The sequence below is a fragment of the Etheostoma spectabile genome, chromosome 1, assembly GCF_008692095.1.
Source record: "Etheostoma spectabile isolate EspeVRDwgs_2016 chromosome 1, UIUC_Espe_1.0, whole genome shotgun sequence".
Lineage (NCBI taxonomy): Eukaryota > Metazoa > Chordata > Actinopteri > Perciformes > Percidae > Etheostoma > Etheostoma spectabile.
Window position 1 is genome coordinate 5531660 of NC_045733.1, and position 19113 is coordinate 5550772.

General features: G+C 39.7%; 2 protein-coding genes across 4 annotated transcripts; one reads left to right on the plus strand and one right to left on the minus strand.

Moving 5' to 3' along the window:
* The first annotated feature begins 1503 nt into the window (after positions 1-1503).
* LOC116688101 (rho family-interacting cell polarization regulator 1) lies at positions 1504-11953 on the plus strand. 2 transcript variants are annotated; one of them, XM_032513911.1, is made up of 18 exons: positions 1504-1682; positions 4164-4251; positions 4369-4502; positions 4644-4722; positions 4856-4879; positions 5000-5053; positions 5635-5784; positions 5965-6028; positions 6124-6167; positions 6250-6369; positions 6817-6965; positions 7062-7170; positions 7598-7729; positions 8625-9263; positions 9353-9585; positions 10266-10356; positions 10458-10551; positions 10641-11953. In XM_032513911.1, exons 3-18 carry the CDS (start codon positions 4411-4413, stop codon positions 10709-10711), a joined length of 2145 nt encoding a protein of 714 aa, XP_032369802.1. In that variant the 5' UTR covers positions 1504-1682; positions 4164-4251; positions 4369-4410; the 3' UTR covers positions 10712-11953. The 2 variants fall into 2 exon arrangements, with proteins under 2 accessions (XP_032369802.1, XP_032369810.1); XM_032513919.1 differs by lacking the exon at positions 7598-7729 and having other exon boundaries at positions 1505-1682.
* On the minus strand, positions 11064-18794 carry vrk3 (VRK serine/threonine kinase 3). Of its 2 annotated transcripts, none has more exons than XM_032513936.1 (16): positions 18698-18794; positions 17624-17847; positions 17358-17516; positions 17054-17146; positions 16778-16939; positions 16211-16357; positions 15557-15612; positions 15276-15342; positions 14728-14812; positions 14543-14645; positions 14347-14439; positions 14090-14222; positions 13639-13756; positions 13427-13485; positions 13205-13341; positions 11064-12602 (listed from the first exon to the last, which is right to left on the minus strand). In XM_032513936.1, the coding sequence occupies exons 2-15, from the start codon at positions 17844-17846 to the stop codon at positions 13205-13207; spliced, it is 1635 nt and encodes a 544-aa protein (XP_032369827.1). In that variant the 5' UTR covers position 17847; positions 18698-18794; the 3' UTR covers positions 11064-12602. The 2 variants fall into 2 exon arrangements, with proteins under 2 accessions (XP_032369827.1, XP_032369820.1); XM_032513929.1 differs by having other exon boundaries at positions 17054-17149.
* Between the last annotated feature and the right edge of the window lie 319 nt (positions 18795-19113).

Consider the following 19113-nt stretch of genomic DNA (forward strand, 5'->3'; position numbering starts at 1 on the left):
CATGGCAAAACCTTCAGTTTACGCCTCTTAATGTAATCCACCGTGGATTTTAAGGTGTGTTCAGGATCATTATCCATTTGTAGAAGCCAGCCTCTCTTTAACTTCAGCTTTTTCCCAGATGGCATCAAGATAGCGTCCAAAATTGCTGAAATTTTATTGAATCCATTTTCCCTTTTGCTCGTGAAATGTTCCCTGTGCCACTGGCTGCAATACAACCCCAAAGCATGATTGAACCCCCCCATGCTTAACATTTGGACAGAAGTTCTTTTCATTAAATTCTGTGCCTATTCTTCTCCAAACCTACCTTTGCTCATTCTGGCCAAAAAGTTTAACCTCATTGGTCCACAGAACTTGTTTCCACAATGCATCAGGCTTGTCTATATGTTCATCTGTAAACTTCAAATGCTGATTTTTGTGGTGAGGACGTAGAAGAGGTTTTCTTCTGATGACTCTTCCATGAAGACCATATCTGTAAAAGTATCTCTTTACAGTGGAATGGTGTACCACAACTCCAGTGTCTGCCAGGTCTTTCTGGATGATCGTGCAATCAAACGTGGGTTTTTGACTTGCTTTTCTCACAATCCTGCGAGCTGTTCTGTCTGAAGTTTTTCTTGGTCTTCCAGGTCTTGCTTTAACTTCCACTGTTCCTGATGACTGCCATTTCTTAATTACATTCTGAAAAGAGGATATTGGCATATGAAAACGCTTTGCTATCTTCTTATAGCCTTCTCCTGCTTTGTGAGCGTCAACTTTTTTCAGTTTCAGTTTTCTAGACAACTGCTTAGAAGAACCCATGGTGCTGATTGTTGGGGCAAGGTCAGATGAGTCTGGGCATTTAAAACCTTAAGATTAACATCACCTGGTCTTCCAGACAATGATTGAGAACAATCCATGACCCTGTCAGGTCTCAGCTTCCCAAAGGGGGCGGTGCATGCTAGAAACTCTGCAGGGTGCCCAAACTTTTGCAGATAACATTTTATGTTTTCTGTTATTTTGAAAGTGTAAATGATGGAAATAAAATCTAACTTTTTGTGACATATTTTACGAATGTCTAATCTGTCATTTGATGCCTTTTGGAGATTTTTCCATCTTTTCTTGGCTTCTTTATGCACATTAATACAAATCTTTACATGGGGTGCCCAAACATATATAATTATATATAGGCCCCCTTTTGTTCCCTTAATAGGCTTTTTTGGCGAAGTTTTTCCTTATCCAAATTAATGATCAAATGTATCCAAATTATAAAACCCACAGAGAAAGTTGTGATTTTGAGTTGTATGAATAAAAGTGACTTTACTTGACTTACAAAACAAGCCAAACTCTGGTTCTCTTTTTGGTTTGTCATAAGCCCTTTTAATTTGTGGTGCATCTCAAGATTCAACGTGAGTTTTTGTTAACCTTGTGACTTTATGCAATCAAATAAATTTCGTTCATGTCTGTGTATTTGTGCTATTAAATCAGCTACAAATGCCGGTTCGGTTAGGCAGCCTTTGTAATGAAAACCTGTAACCGGAAGTCCTTCTGGTAGCTGCTGCTAACTTGATTGTGGACACAAAAAACTGTGAAATCAAGGAGAGGGACAGCGCCCAGAATAACTGTAAACCTCTGCAAACTGTGTGGAGCATCGCCTTGGAAATGAGACTTCGGTCATATTCTCCGGGGTGTCGGACATTAAAACAGAGGTAGGGGGGCTGCTGTTTATCGGCAAGGTCACAACAAGATGAAGCCTGTTAGATTTTTCTCAAGATGGGCATGAGTCCGTCCGACGTGAAGTTGCTTTCCTGTGACGGTATCAAAATTATATCCGCCAGCTGGCTGTGATGGAGTTAATCCATATTTTCCCCTGCTGTTTTTGGTGTTTATTGGGAGTTGTAGGACCAACACTTCCAGATAACAGGATGTTGGGGGTCCTTGTGTAGAACGGGAGTGGACTTTTTTGTGGCCTGTGATGAGCTCCGGGGGCTGGGGTGGGATATGTACGGAATACAAAATATGGCACGACACTGTTTCCCTAAATTAGCTGTTTGGGCTCCATCATTTGCTGTTTTGATGAAAGTAAAGAGCACGGCCGTGATGTGTGAGCGTGTTGATCCGACTCATTGGCCTGCTGCCGCCGGTTTAGGTTAAGCCAGTAATCTGGAGTAGCCTAGAGGTGGTTGCATTGTATTGTAACACCGTTACCCCTCATCCTCCTCCTCTTCCTCCTTAGAAGACCCACAAAGTATGGATGAGCACTGGTCTGATGGGGTGTGAGCTACGCAGTTGTTTATATCTGCACTAATGCTCCCTGAAGCCAGTGATTAGTGGTTCAACTGATCGAAAGAAAATGATTGATTAATCTCTAAACGTTACTTACATGACTTTTTTTCTAATATGTAGGCTAACCAACTGTTTTTTGTGGCATTTGTCCAGATTAAAAGAATTGAAGAAATCACCTATGGCTGTGGTACATTGTGATGATTACATGAATTAGATCATCAACAGAAAATGAATCGTCAACTATTTTGATTATAATTGACTAATGGTTTAGGTCATTTATCAAGCAAAACTTGATAAAGGATTCACTGAATCTATCTTTTTTTTAATGTTAAACTTTTATCTATATGATTCCATTGTTGGTTTTTATGCATATTCTTTAGTCTATTCATCTATTGAGATGGAATTTTGTTTAACTTTTTTTGTAACAATTAGTAGACTAAACAAACAGTTGTTTAATTAAAAAAATCTGCTTGTAATGAAAATGGTCATTAGTTACAGCCCTATTCAGTGATTGATTCATTTGTCAAAAGTAACCCATTAATAAAACCGATTCTGAGATGGTTGTAGGCCTAAACTACTGGCTAAACAAGGCTGCATGTGGTTCTGAATGCAGTGAGTGCACCAAAGGCTTTTTAAAACAAATCTCCAGTCTTGTGAGGTGATTGGAAACAGGGTCCTCTTTGTTCACTCTGCTCTCAAGAGAGGATTAATCGAGTTAATGAACCCTAATGTAAGGGAAGGAATAAAAGCACATCTGACAGAGAGGAAACTGAGTTATCAATATTACTGTATCTGCTGAGCTATTTATGGGTGGGTGGGAGTGTGTAAGATGTGAGAGTATCATCATGATGACTTTGCACTTTCATAGCTGTGCCCACCTCAGTGTGCAGAACCGAGTCCTGCACATGTTCTTTGGCCAAGTTTAGCAAACGGTGGTTGGTGGTGGGGTGTTTTATGTGTAAAGACTTTCTGGTATGGCACCCTTTCTTTGCAATGTTCTAACCCCTGACCAACTCCAGTTAATCCTCCCAGTGTGCAGCTAAGATTAGCGGTTTAACTAAACCCCCCGGCCTGGTGCACCCCGAGCCCACATCCTCATTGTGTGGCAGGAGAACACAGCAGGGTGTATAAATCTTATTCTTACACCAGCAATGTTGTCCCTAACAAAGCTTTGATCCTGTAAGACCATAATCTGTGTGTTATAGTTCCAACAGGTGGAACATTTGATCTAATCTGGTATAATAAGACACTTCTCTCCTGGTTTTGAGTTTAGTGTAAGACAATGGACAGAAGATGTCTCCAGTAGCTCTGTCCTGTTCTGGCTCTTACACAGATCCAACGTGTTAATAGCTCCTACATGACAGCTTTCGTTTTGGTTTAAATCTGTAATCTCTTTTGTTTTCTGTAAACCCTAATCTGCATGTTTAATGACTTAACTTTGAGTAGGAAAAAGGGTCAGTTTTTACCCCATGGCACACAGAGGAGGGGTGGTTTTATATTCTTGGGCCAAACTTCTGTGTAGAATTTCCTGTGTAGAGTCAGCCATGAGACTTCCTGTACTCTGGTGTTAAATGTGGATGGGGGCGGAGAAGTAGGGAAGGAAGGGGAAGAGAAGCACAAGCAGACTGTACTCCTTACTGTTTCAGTGGCGGCCACTGTGGTTGCTACATGCATGTCGTCCACCATCTCAGACTTTCAACAAAACAATGTGGCCAGACCAAGGAAGTGAAAGAGTGGTTTCTATCCTCCTTTTTTCCACTAACAATTTTTCCTCCAGTGACCACTGTAATTATCCAAATCCCTGATAATCACAGAGTAGGATCAAAAAACCTGTTAGGTACAGTGAGGTATGAAGTGAAGAGAGACATTTTTGTCTCTAATGTCTCCTTTTTATATAATTACAGGACATGTCCTTCGGTTTGTTAAAGCCACAGTGCTACACTCAACTCTCCCAGCATGCTACAGTAGTGACAATATCTCTCTACACAGCAGGTGAGCATAACTCTCGGTCTTGTCAGTTTCCTTGATGCCCATCTTGAAGATGCTTCAAATGAAATAACCATGGAGGCCTTATCAAAAAATGATCTCATGTTCCTCCACCTCTCTCAGCACTGTTTGATCCAAGAGAAACGTGCCTTGTAAGGAAGCAGGATGTTCACAGGCTCAACCAAACTGCCACCCACTAAAACCCCGCAGCCCGAGCGGCTGGATGAAGTGTACGCTGCCCTACGCAGAGGCTTACAGTGAGTAAACACTTCTCAGGCTCTGTTTGCATTGATTCCAGTGGATGGCTGCCAGGTGGAAAATCACTGAATATATGCAGGATACAAATTCTTTTGACTCTGAAAATGAAGATGTAACTGTGACGTGGGTTTTGTTGTCAGGTCATACCTCCAGGTCCACCAGCTGGAGCTGGACAGTCTGGGTCAACAGACCAGAGAGAACAAGAGGAACGGTCGTTTGGTGAGAGCTCACATAGTCAAACCAGTCACACTAGTATTGACTTATTCTATACCAGGATGGATTCTGTTGTTTCCCGTCCTCAGTTAGTGTTAATTTGATACTTTGTGATGTTATTTTCTTTTTTTTTTTGCAGGGGTCTTTGTATGAGTTGGATAAGGTAAGTTTCATCCGCACCTGTTGTATACAGATGTGAGTGCAGCACATTGAAACTGTATAAAGATGGAGGAGCGATTTTCTGCATTAGCTTGTCATTTATTTCCTCTCTTTTTTTTTGTAGCAAGTGAAAGCCATAGAGAGGTTTATGCGTCGCCTGGAATTCCACCTCAGCAAGGTGTGTATTTATATGAGGAATTGATTGAATAAATTATAGTCTTTTTTTATTTGAAGCTTCACTAATGAAAATGTTACTTTAAAACAATGGATCAAAGGGCTATGTGAAATGTGTCATTGAATTTTATTTATAGTATAAAATAATAACACAAGTTATCTCAAGACATTTTATAGCTAGGGTAGGTCTAGACCCAATAATCCCAGTAGTTACAACAACACAGAGAATTATCACGTACAAGATGTTTCCCATTAGAAGTTGGTGGAGACCAAATCAGAGATAAATGAGTACACATTGGACTTAAATTCATTAAATCGACACAAACATGTCTTCCAAATGAATGCCAATTTCTCCATATCAACATTTTAAGGTGATGTTGTGAAAATGCGGTGTTTACATCTTGTTCCACTGCGCCGAAGTGCTTTATCACATAGAAACTATGATTTTTTTCAAAAAAGATCTTTTTCATAAAATAACCAAGGCACTAAATAAAAGTATATTTGTTATAATGATCATTTTCATTCTGTCTTCAGGTGAGAATCTGTTGAAACTTTTTAAAATGTTTGTAATATTTGCTTTTCCAGGTTGAGGAGCTGTACGATGCTTATTGTATACAGCGGCGACTGCGTGATGGAGCAAGTAAGATGGTGGCGGCCTTTAACTCTGCCACTGGCAGCAAAGAGGCCAGAGAGAGCCTGAGTGAAGCCAACAAGGGCTACAGGGAATGTACAGAGGTAAGTGACTGAGCCGATGTCAGTGTGTTTGGATGTTTCAGTATGTACACTGGGTGTGGTTCTCTGTGCTGTACTTTATTTTTGTTTAAAATAGATATCAGACTATGCACTGTATAGTCTAATGTTCTACCAAATCTCTTGTTACGTTATTCAAACCGTTCACTCCATCCTTTTCTGCAGCACATGTGCTCACTTGAGAGTGAATTAGAAAGCCAGATGGGAGAATTTCACGTCAAAATGAAGGGTGAGTCACTTTCTACCACTTCCTATTTTCTCCCCTCTGCATTGTTCAGTTCTCATTTTTCTTGTTCAATTTGGATTTTTTTTTGATTTTTTTAGGCCTTGCTGGCTTTGCACGACTGTGTGCTGGTGATCAGTATGAGGTAAGAAACACAAATACAAGCATGTAGACAACAGAGTCTGTGCATCTGCTGCATCCCATCAGCTGTTTTTTGGCTCCATCAGGTCTTAATGCGTTACGGGCGGCAACGCTGGAGGCTAAGAGGCCGTGTAGAAGTCAAGCAGATATGGGACAGTGAAGAGTACATCTTCATGCCTCTCGTCACAGAACTGCTGTCTATCAAGGTAATGAAATCTGCTTTAAAAGGGCAAGGCCTGCATTAGTCCTATTTTTTCTTTATGGTAAAGAAATCCCATGGAAAGACCAAAACCAATAGTGTGTGACTTTCATAACCTGTTTGTGGCCACTGGTTCCTAAAACATAATCTTCAAATAGGTCACAAATGCATAGTTTCATTATTAAAAAGGCTAAATATTTAACTAAATTAAAAGAGTTGTTTTTTGCAAATTTAACTCAAACCGCAATAAACAGTGCATTTGTTGTGGACTATTTTCAGCTGTGCATTAATACGTATTTGCTTAGTGAGAATTTTAGGAGGCAGTTTGTGGGATTGACTCAAAATAAACTACAGCACAAAATGTTTATCGCTAGCTCATTGTCTTCTGTTGTTAAGTTCCCATGGTCTCTGCCTATCCTCATTTCTCTGAGGTTTGCATGTTTTGGTTGTTAAGGTGACGGAGCTGAAGAGCCTGGCCAATCACGTGGTGGTGGGCAGCGTGTCCTGTGAAATGATCGACCTGTTCTGCCCGCTGCCCCAGACACTCGCCGTGGATATCAACGACCTCGGGACAGTGAAGCTGAACTTGGAGGTCACATGGAGGTATTTAAACATCTCATGGTCTTTTATTTTTGTAATGCAACATGTTTAATCACGTGTTTTTTTCACTCTTTGTCCTGCTTTGTTTTTCTTTTTCAGTCCGTTTGATAAGGACGACCAGACATCCTCCACCAGTACAGTTTCCAAACGGCTGCTGTCCAATCAGAGCCCTCCTGACACGCCATCTATGCGGGAGCAGGTGTTTTATGTGAGTCACATTAAAAGGAATATTCTATCTGCAATTTCAACAATTCAGCACACCTTCTCTGTTACACCACTAGTTTATACTTTATTAGGGTTTTTTAAACAAATATTTTTTACAACATATACTGTTTATTTTATCTTACTGATGGCTATTATTACTGTCATTTCAATGGCTTGTTCTATTTCAGCTGCTCCCCAACTGCTTTGTGTGTAGTGGTAGCACTGATGTATGTGAGGAGATACACAGAGATCTGTGTGTTAGGACGTGTGGCTGTGGGAGTGCCGTGCCTAATGCAAGGAGAATGAGTGATAGCAGTAGCGGGACGTGTGACAGTGGCAGCATGTATGAACGGAGCTGTGGCCCCTGTAGCTGTTTAATAGTGGTTGAGTAGAACTCCAATATGTCCCTCCTTTTCCCCACCTTGCTGAAGAGTGTGCCCCGAGGTTGGCCCAGACAGAGCTGCTCACTGGTGGAGACGTTCCATGGTGTCTTGGCAGACAGGACGGCGTCCTTGCGTTGTGAATTCAGCCGTACAACACCCAGATTCACCTCTGTACAGTCGGTGTGTTGGGACGTAGATGTAGATGTAGTTATAGTGACCAAACAATAGATAGATAAGAATAGAATAGATAATAGAAAAAGCCTGATCATAGAGCTGCTCGATTTATGGAAAAAATCATAATCACAATTATTTTGGTCAACATTGCAATCACGATTATTTAACACAATTACTCATCGCCTTTTGGAAAGATGTTGCAATTATTGAACTTAAAAATTAAAACAAATCAACAGTGGAAACAGTTTTTATTTTTTTTATTTATGTTTTTGTAATCAATAGGAGCCAAAATCTAAAGAAAGAAAATAAGACATTTTGTATTCATTTTTTGAGTTGTTAATTCTAAAACAACAAACTTGTGCAGATACTGCTGTATATATGATTATTTGTAAGATTAAGGTTTACTAAATAATCAGCGCCTTTTTTTAATGAATAGAGAATTACGTTAATAATCACTTAGGGTAAAATATTACAATCACATTACCAGAGCCCAAAATGATATATTAACATCGCCTACAAAAAAAGTAGTGTATTCAGTTTATATTATGATACAACAAAATCTGCACGTGTGAAGCTCCAAATAGCAAATATTTGCTATGTTTATAGTTGGTAAATGATTTATATTTAATTAATCCCAATTAATCCTAATCATTTAACATTTAGTTCCGCTTCATATATTTATTATATTTCTGTTATATTTCAATACCTCTGACCCACAGTTTGAGGACCACTGGATTAATGAGTTTGTCAGTTGTATTTATAATATGCATATTCTTTTTTATTTTTTATTTTTGTCATTTGATAACCAACATGTACACAAATCCTCTAATCCCGCTGTATGTAGACACAACAGCAATTACTAAGTCTAATTAACGGTCTCTTGGTCATGTTTCCGGTCTAGTCTCTGCTAAAGCGACAGGGAGAAATGGACAACGGGACAGTCTGGTCCAACTCCTCTGAATCCTCCGACGACTCCTCCAGTCCGGCCTTGGCTCACCCCGCTCAGAGGCTGACGGCCTCCAACGTGCTACAAACCACTCTCACCACTCCGCTTTCGTTCACGCCCCACAAGTCCAGCGCGTCGACGCCGTCGCTCTCATCCAACCAAGAGGAGGATGAGACAGAAGCCGGGGAGGTTTTCTGTCAGACGGACGCGGTTCTCAACGGCCATCTGCAGACTTCCTGCTCTCGTGGTCCAGACTGTACTGTGACTGATAGAGCGTCTGTCCAATCAGCCGACCTGTCTGAAAGCTCAGCAGACCTGAACTGCTCATGCCCAGATGTTTCCTCTGTACCTCCTGTGTTGCTAATGGAGACACTGGATTTGTCTGAAAGTGCCGTCCCACAAGTGTGTATTTCAGCGGTGGAGGCAAAAGACGACGGATGTGAGGACTTGTCAGTGCACGCTGGACAGACTGAAGCAGAAATAGAGGACAGCATCACTGAGGCAGGAGAGGGACGCCAGGTAGAAGCATCAGAGAAACGCAGTGAGCCATATCAGTTCGTCCAGGAGTCAAAACAAATGGAAGCCGCTCCGTCGGTAAGTTTCATTAATCTCATTTACTGTTTTTGTAAAGTCTTAACATGTTGACGGTGATATTTAAAGACCTGCATTGGTTTTCTCTGTAGGTTCCTTTTCCTACTTCTTCTAGTTTCACTCTGGAAGTCGAAACAGCCCTCGAAAGTTTTGACTTTCTCAATTGCTCTGACCTCGAGGAAGATGAGGAGGAAGAGGAAAACAAGGAAAAGGAAGACAAAGGAGAAAAGGATGATGGGCAACATGAAGACAACCAAAACAACATGGAGGAAGTTAAAATGGAGGAAGATGAAAAAAATGAAGAGAACTTTTACTCTGGAGGAAGGTCAGTGATGGTGGTCATTGTTGAGCTCTGAATAGTTGTCTTTTAAGTATTTCAAATGAACATATGTCCATTTTTATCCCATTTCACATACCTAATTAACTTTATGTATGAACACAAAAACACCATTGGAAAAAGCCTACATTGGCTACATTTGTGTTAAGGGAAACCATACAAAATACATTCTGCTCTTTTTAAATAAGCCAACGCAACTGTATAAGTAATCAAATAAATTGCTATTTAGATGTAACTGCTAGTAAAAGAGGCTTTGGGTCATTTTGCCGATGGCTTGTGGGAGATATCGTAGCAATCCGAAATTCCAAATATCTCCAACTTGGGTGTTTTGTACAGTGTATATACTGTGTGAATGATATGTTGGCGCACCATAAGATCATACTAAAGAAAGTCTTATGGTGTCTTAAACCCCTTAAATCTCACTGACCAACTTTACTTTATTCATCTATGTATCCGTGAAAACACACATTATGTAAAGATCCCAAAATCAGGCTGTATTTTTGGGAAATGTGTATGAAATGATGTACAAAACATCCAGATGCAAACAAAAAACAAAATGGAATCATGGGTTTGACTATTTCACTAAGTTTATGAATGTAATAAAAGGTTTTCCACTTAATTGTAATTATCTGTCCCGCCATGTATGTCGCTGTTGTCTCACTCTGTAGTGATGAGGAGGAGGCAGACGGTCTACAGATACTTATGGAAGCCCCAGAAGGATTCAGGAATTCTGATGAAGATTGTTTCTCTGAATCACAGGTAATCAAAGTGTCTGATTAATGTTTTTCATGCAGTTATGCGAGTAGGTTTATTGTCACGTTAACCAAATGACGTTTCTTTTAAAAACTTTTTTTTTAAAGGAGTCAAGCGTGGAAGACGTGCAGGATTTGTGTCAGATGGAGATGCCCGAGGAGAAGGAGGAGCACAGCACGGAAAAGGGAGATGAACAACACGGTGAGAGGAGTCTGTCAGTAAACAGAGGCTGCAGTTGTTCATGTGACTGCAGGCCTGAGAAGTTTAATTTTCTGTTTTTAATCTTTTAGGAGAGGACACGTCACATGGTCAGGAGGAGCGTCCCTCTACTCCCACCCATTTGGCCACCACTGTCTTCTAATAACACAGTGGAAGCATAGCTATACCATTTCTCCCCATCTGATCTACTCATGCCATCACCCTGTTACAGTGCAGGATCGGAGGCCTTGAGGATGTTCCACTTACTGCTCAGACAAACAAACTCTTCCCTTATGGCTGAGTTTGTGCACAGATTTGCCTTGTCCTGACCAAGAACGATAAACCTGAAGGTTTCTGCGCCTCAGTCATGACTGAAAGTCCCCCCCCCCCTCCCTTTCAAACTCCTCATTCTTTCAACACATCACGTTGCCTGAGTTGAAGTGGGACACCACTTAGTTTACACTTTCATAAACTGTTCCTGTCATGTGAAAATTTAATGTCCAAAACATTTCAGGAACAGCTAAAAGCGGCCTTGTTTGTGACTTTATTACAGTGCATTTTTGAAGTTATCTAAAAAATGTTTAAATGGTTTTATAAGTTCAAGTTGATGATTTCTTCAATCTATAGAGAAGCATACAATCACTTGCTGAGTTCATTGAAAGGTTTTCAAAACTATCAGTGTTTGTGGATATGAAAACTATAGAAGTTACGATTTTCAGTGTTAAATCAGTGTACAGCCTAGAGCTCTTTTCACCGTTAGTGAGAGAGGAAAAGACAAATCTACTCTGGAAACCAACAGGATCTTTTCATTTTAGTCATCAGAGACTGTTAATTATTAAAAAAAAACACAAAGTATAGACATTCAACATTCAGCCTTCAAAGCAACAACAAGGAACACATATAAAAGGAGTAATATTGTGACTGAATCCAAACAATTAAGGAGTTTGGAGTTTCTCCTAAAAACTAATTTTGGTTGAACATGAAAACAATCTGCAGTGTAAACTATATTTAAACCTGCATGTGAAGCTGCCTCACACTGCCAGCATGTCTGTATAAAAAGCTCAACTGATCAGTTTAAGTGTGTAAGCTAGGGAGCCATCGGGTCTGTCGCTGTGTACAAAAGTCGCCTCGTGGGGGTGCTATAGTCTTTCAGCCTCATGCTTTACATTGTTCTACAAAGCCTCTCATTCAGAAAGTGCCTCAAGTGACAGAAATGTAAGGTTGTAAATGCCACAGACAGGAGAGATCAGGCAAAAGATAACAGTGTTTATTTTCTGAATTACTTAAAGAGTGTGCACAATAAGAGATATTTACTGTTTCATATAAAGAATTGTATATGTCTTGAAATGTTAAAATGTTTATGTTCAGAAATGTTTAAACTTTATAAAGGTTTCTTTAAAATGAACATGTCTGTGTTGACATGAATCAGCATATGTGTAATCTGTAATTAGGACCGTGACAGACTATGGTTAAGTACAGAAAACCTCACAATGAGCAAAAAAAAAAACAATTTTGTCTTGTATTCTTTTGAGTGTTTCTGGTGTTTTCAGACTAAAAGGTGAAAGAAAGATTGTTTTAAATAAGAAATATTGCTTTTTATTCAGGAAAATTAACTTTACCAACACGTTAAATTATGTTAATCTACATATGTGTTTGCTCACATTAAGGAAAATTTCTGCAGTTCTAAGTTCATGTCAAAGAAGTAAAAACAGTTGTAACACACACCCGGTTAAAAAATTAACACTGACACATTTAACTATCAAAGTGTCAAGAAAACCCCAAATCTGAGGATCAAATATTGAGAACTTGCATTGCTCTCACATTGATGTGAGAGTCACATTGCCCTTGTAACAGTAAAAGCAGTGCAATTAATATGAAAAAGACAAATACGTAAAATGATGATCCCAATCAAAACCCATCAGCCTAACATGCGTGTAATTTGAACTCTATACAACACTCTGCTTTCAGTGCAAGAAAACATCACAGAAGAAACGGCATGATAAAAAAAAACAAGTTAAAAATCTTCCAAATTGTCTTCCTTTTGTTCCATTTCTCTGAAAATAAAACAATAGATACATTATATTTTCACATAGAATGCACAAGGCGCTCAACTTACAACATAATAAACTGTAAACACAGTTTGGTGTTTAGGTTACATATTATTTGGCATACCATGGATGCTTTGCGCACATCTTTAACCCGGCAGCACAAGATCTAAACAATCACCACAGTTTCAAAGTGGGCATCCAAAATTAGTGTCAGCAATTCAGAAACTGACAAATGTCTCCCCTTCTGTTCCTGAGTTACGGCGTTGTTACAATGGCCAGAAAGTGTTTCGCAGAGCATTATGATGTCACAGTGAAGTTGTCATCAAAGTTTGGATACAAAATGCAATGCAATCTTGAGTTATGGGCTTTTCTTTTGTACCTTTGAACTCCAAAATCTAGTCAGATCATTCTTGAGTCAAACTGGAAGTTTGTGCCAAATTTCAAGAGATTCCCTTAAGGTGTTCCTGAGATTTCAAGTTCACAATAATGGGACGGATGGATGTACGGACAACGCGAAAACATAAGGCCTCTGGCCACTGCTGTCACTGGCGCACAGGCATAAAAAGTGTCTGAACACTGTGAGATAAAACAAACACGTGTGCCCTCACCTAAAAACTGAGCGGCTGCTCCGGTAACCCCCCCAGCTGCAGTAAGGCGGCGCTGAGTCCGGCCTTCAGCAATGAGTAGTCCGGCTGCTCTGAGTACTGCAGGGTCATCACTTTAGTCAGGTACGTTTCAAACGCACCTACACCGAGACACAGAAATATAATCAGACAAAGGCACATAATTACACACGTGTCATGTGTTATATAACAGACATTTAAACTCACTGGAAACTCTTTTCTTCCCAAAGCAGTCACTTAACAGGGCAGGAACATCCTCCATGTACCTACAATGAGAGCTCAGAGTAATTAGCATTTTCTTTGTATTGTACTACTAACTTAATCATACAGGTTTAATGTTATGCAGGCATGTTGAAACAATTTAGTATTCAAAGGTGTGTGGACTTTAAACATCCCAGTGATGATCAATTCTCTTTCACCTCTGTTTCTGCGTGGCTACCTGGTCCGGGTGAACAAAGAGGGCCCACGGCAGCGTCCCAGCATGCCAGCGCAGCATGCAGTAACCCAGAGACTGGAGGTCACTGCGTCGAGACGGAGCTGAAAGGAAAACACACAAAACAATGATGACGACATCTGTTTTCCCTCCCACATTTACTGTGATACATTGTGATTTTAATAGTCAAACGACTCAAATGACAGCATGCATAATTACACTGAAGAATATCCCAATCAGCAGCTCCACAAGAAAAAAAATCAAATCAGTCTCATCATGTGAAGCCTGTGTGTTCAGACAGATGGACTGTGGGAGGAGTACAGGTGTTCGGAAAGACATTTTGATAGTGTTTGGTTTACAGTAGCGTCTAGAGTGAATTGGCATCCGATTCGCTGGTTAGTGGGAAAAGGAATCACTGATCCACAGAAGTGACTCACCTGCTCCCTTATGTGCGTCCAGGCTGATGAACTCCATGGTGCCCTCATGTGGTGTTCTGCTGGCTTCACGGTACTCTACATGTTGTCCACCTGGACAGTACCTGAAGGCATGGCAGTATCCTACTAGGTATACCTAATCATGGCACGCACACGCACGCACGCGCACACACACACACACACACGGAGTGGTGAGCGTAAAACACATTTCAATCATGGACACTGACAGATTACAATTTGTACTTTAGAATATTTCTAACCTGTGATTTCTGTCCTGGTTTGATGTAAATGTTTTCTGCATTAATATCAGCATGAACGTACTCGTTTGAATGGATGTACTGCAGTACATCTAACTGCAAGGAAATGGTACCATTTATATAGTGAGGGGGAAATCACAGTTCTTTACAAGTTCTGGATCATGATTAAGAATATTAAGAATTAAGAATAATGTCTCACTATTCTGCAGGCGAGCTGAAGGACCGCTTTCTCAGAAAGCAGCTCATCTTCTTCCTCCATGACAGACTGGAGAGACTGGCCCATGTTGGGGAAAATAAGAAACCTATAACAAAAACAAGATGAAGAACAACTTATAGCAGAACCTAAAGTTAATGTCAAACTTTCATATGTCTTCATATTCACACCTGTAGGACTCTGCATGAAGACCAAAGCCAACACAGGAAGGAATCCCCAGAAAATCCATCTTGTTTTGTTTGATCCACTTGTCCACTAAAGAGAGACAATAGGTTTTAATAATGATGTGTGCGGTACAGTGGTAAAGTTGTGAAGTTATACTCCTGACAGACCAGGATTGCACCTAAAGAGAGTTAAAGATTAGATTTTTCCCCCAGACTGCCATGACAATGCTCCTTTTGAATAAGCAACGGATTATGAAATGAAAGACAGATATATATCGTGACACTAGAGCACATGACAAACTACCAGAACGGTTTATCTGTTTGATTATTGATTGCCTGTTACAGCCAATTCAAACACTGAAGCACTTGACTGTGATGCATACAGCCTCTACCTACGTGTTAATACGTTCTGCTCCTCTTGTTTTATCATACGAACAATTACTCACGGCATGACTGCAGCCCACCCTCCATGAGTGACAATACAGGTTTTTTTTTAGAAACAAAAAAAAGTGTTAATTTGGAGGTGCTAAACTTGAAACACACTAAATCCTCACCCGATGCAGGTTTAGCAGCTCTCTGCAGACAGTTCTGCTCGTTGAAGATTCTTCCATCTTTAGCTCCCTAAGACATAGACAGAAAAGACAAGTTTTATTGATCCCACGCAGGGAAGTCTAAGGGGAGTAGACAACAAATAAAAACAGTTAATATACAAGTGGGAAAACTATAATTTCCTAATTTATGATATCTCAGTCATATACAGTGATAATAATTCACTTTTTGGATGCAGTACTCAGAAAATCTTAAAATCTGCAATGAGTGTCGAGACAGCCCTTACAAGTTTGAGGATGTGATTCGACTCCTTAGAATTGGATCTTGAAACTGTCTGCAAAACTGAAAAAAGACAAAACAATATTATTAAATAATGATAATACTGGATCTTTTCTACCATTTATTTTTCAGAGTCAATTGTTATCCTGCTGTAGACGACAGTAGCTTTGTCCACTGAACTATGTAAGCCATCTCTTTGTGTACGGCTGCTACCAAATCTAATTTCATGAAGTTAACTGGACAAAAAGAAACTATTAAGATATATTTTTACTCATAATATGATAATAGGTACCACCAAAACATAATTTTTCTATTTTGTTGCGCTTTTTTGTTGGTAAACTAGCTATGTTGTAAATGACGAGTAAACATAATAAGTTCCCTAGTTGTTTATAAAACCTGAAGACACATTTAGTGTACAATAAGCACTATTATTTCTCCTGAAATATTAATAGAACACAAACTTTGGTCATTTTTTCCTTCAGTTTCAGTTTCCCATTTCCTTGTTTGTTTGTTGTGATCTGTCTTTATAATTTAAAATTTGTATCTGGTTTAAAGTATTTAACTGCATTGTGATATTATTATCAGTAATATATAATCTGACTCCCCAAGAATAATAGACTGTTTAACTGTACATTTATTTTCCTTTTCAGTATTGTCTCACCTTCGTAGATGAGCTCTGTTGTGCTCTGACTGAGCAGTTTCACCAGCTTCCACTTCTTGCCTGTTGTGTCTGTCACCTCTTCACTTTCCTGTAGCGGTTCCACAGTGGACGCATGCTTTGCCTTCTTGGCTTTGCCTTTTCCTGTCCCTGTACATGCAAACAAACACGACCAACCAATTACATTTTATGTTTGAGAGAAAAAGTAATGTTACACATTCACAAGAACAAATGATGCACAACTGTGACTACACAACTACACAGTGACCTGATAAGATTTAACCATGTCTCCAGTTATCCTGATTACAAACCAATTTATGTATTAGGAACCTGAAATGCAAGTTCACAACCTGAAAACCCTTTAGTTGTTCCTACTTTCATAAATGAGCCACTTCAAAAACTGTAAATGTATGTGGTGTGGTTAAAGTTAGGAGGAAGTTGTCATCGTCCCCTAAAACTTCTGTCAGCCTCTAGTGGAAGGCTTAACTTTACTGGTGAAACTAACCTTTTACTTGATAAGTAAATAACCAAGTAATAGTGTGTGTGATAACAGCAAAATGTTTTAATCACCTTTTAAAGGGGACTTGGAGATTGGTGGGGTAACAGGGGAAGTGATGGCCACTGGAAAGCCGTCTATCGTTGATTTCTCTGCTTTAAAACTTGTTTTATCAGTCAGCCTCTTTGCCTCTTCTACTTGCTTAGCAGGGCTGGAGAGTTTTTCCTTTCCCCTCACTGCATATGGATCCAGCCACAATCAAAATGAATGAGAGAAAAGATTTTAACAGAAGAGAATAGAAGAGTGAGACGCTGTATTTTTCATGAGGAATGTCTTGTGTTTCAGCTCACCAGTTCGAGGGAATTTTAGGACAGTAGAAGGCTCTAGAGCTGACTCTGCCGTGTGCTGTTTTGGTGGAGTTCCAACAAATCCAACACCATTATCTGCTCATACAAATCATAGCGTTTTTGATCCAAAGAAAGGCATCATCTGTAAAATTGTTTTATCTATACATCTGCACCACCAGTATGTGTTACCTGAAGGATAAAGCTAAATGTCACATTGACATTTTAGCAAATTAAATAAAATCTTTAAAGCAAATCTTCTCCTTCAGAACAGCAAAGCAGAGTAGCTGCTTCTAGCCATTTTAATTACCTTTCATCCTGTCATCTCTAAAAGGACTAGTGGAGGGCACCACGGGTGGAGTGGCATCTTTAATGTTGAATTCAACTTCCCTGTCTAGACGAAGGGAGTTACGGGTCTTTCGAAGTGCAGGACGAGATGTAACTGGAGTTGCGGTGTTAAATGCATGGGCTGTAGAAAAAGAGAATTTACTTTTTCAATTGTTTAATTTCAAACCAAGTCTAAAATCTATGGATAACACCAAGTAACTCCTAATTAAATATTATCAACATATTTACCCGTACTTCCCATGAGCTCGAAACTTGATCTTGTAGCAAGACTTGATTTAACTTCTGATGTTAGTGCTTCATCCCTTTTGCCTTGAAAGAGACTTAACGATGGCGTTGTGCTCACAGGTCCAGATTCACTGACAGGACAGGGAAGCTTCTCCCCACATGATGGACAAAATCTAAAATCAGGCTGTAACTTTGTCCCACATTGGGGGCAGAAACGGAAAGGCATTCTGCAAGAGTAAACACGCCCATTATTATACATCTATCCTCACCCCCCTCAAATGTGGTGTGTCTTTGGGTAGTTATGTGTTTGCATCCTTGGTGTGAACGCACAGACTTCACCAGACACACACTATAACGTTGCTACGGCTAAGTGCCTTATGCTTTGTTTTACAATAGTTGGATTAATCAATAAAAAAAACCACTTACACTCTTTACGTGAAAGTGATGGTCAGAGGCAAGAAAAGTATCAGTATTAACAGTTATTGTTGAGTAAATGAACTTTAATACTTTGGTCTGTCTGCGATTTATTCACCGTTCAGATGAAGAAATGAAGGTCCATATAAAGATAAATGTCCTGCTTGTTGTTTATTATGGCAACTACAACAAGGCATGTCTTCCCACGAATATATCCATTAAATGTGATGAGACAAAAACGGTGTAAAAGAAAATATTCTAGCTAAAGCTAACTAAATGTCTTTCAGCTCTCATGTCAATGAGGTAACTTAAACATAATCCTGCTAAATAGTTAAGGTAACGCTAGCCAGCAACCATTAGCACTTTAGTGTGTTAGGGTTAAAAGACTCGCAACTCTGCAGTTAGAGAAAAACGTTAGAGCTAGAGGTCGTGTGTTTTACACATCAAGTTATTTCAACGTGAGCGTTGAGGAAAAGCAATGCAATGACAACAGAGAGCTTTACGTTAGCTAGCTAATACAGAAGCGAGTGAGTTTTAGGTTTTTTAAGTATAGTCTTGATGCTGATTTCAAGCATTGGCTTTTATTAAAACTAGTGCCTGTGTTACATATATGTTAAAATTCAGTTATAACGTTGCTAAAAACAAAAAGCGTGTCTAAGATACCTTTCCAACCACTCCTCCACCGTTCGCAAGTAGGCTGTTTGGTAGGTGCTTCTTCTGCACCGGATAAACACTCCCGTAGTTGGACCTGTGCGGGGGACGTGCTGCCCCCTGCAGGAGGCAAGGACAGCTGCAGCCAAGCTGTTTTGTTGTTTTCAAAGAGGTATAAGTTCAGCTCCAGGAAAAGCTTGACTTTTTCCACAACTGATGATGTGTCATAAGATGGAAATGACTGACAACAGTTTATAATTTGCATCCAATTATTGAATTGGCAGCCAATGGTCTCCACCCACACTGTAGACAATTCTAGGATGACCTGAAGAAAAGTGTGTCACTGCTTTAAAAATGTTTAATTGTAAACAAGTGTGAATAATATATTTGCTACAATGGGGTATTTTGCATGAATCAGTGAGATACAG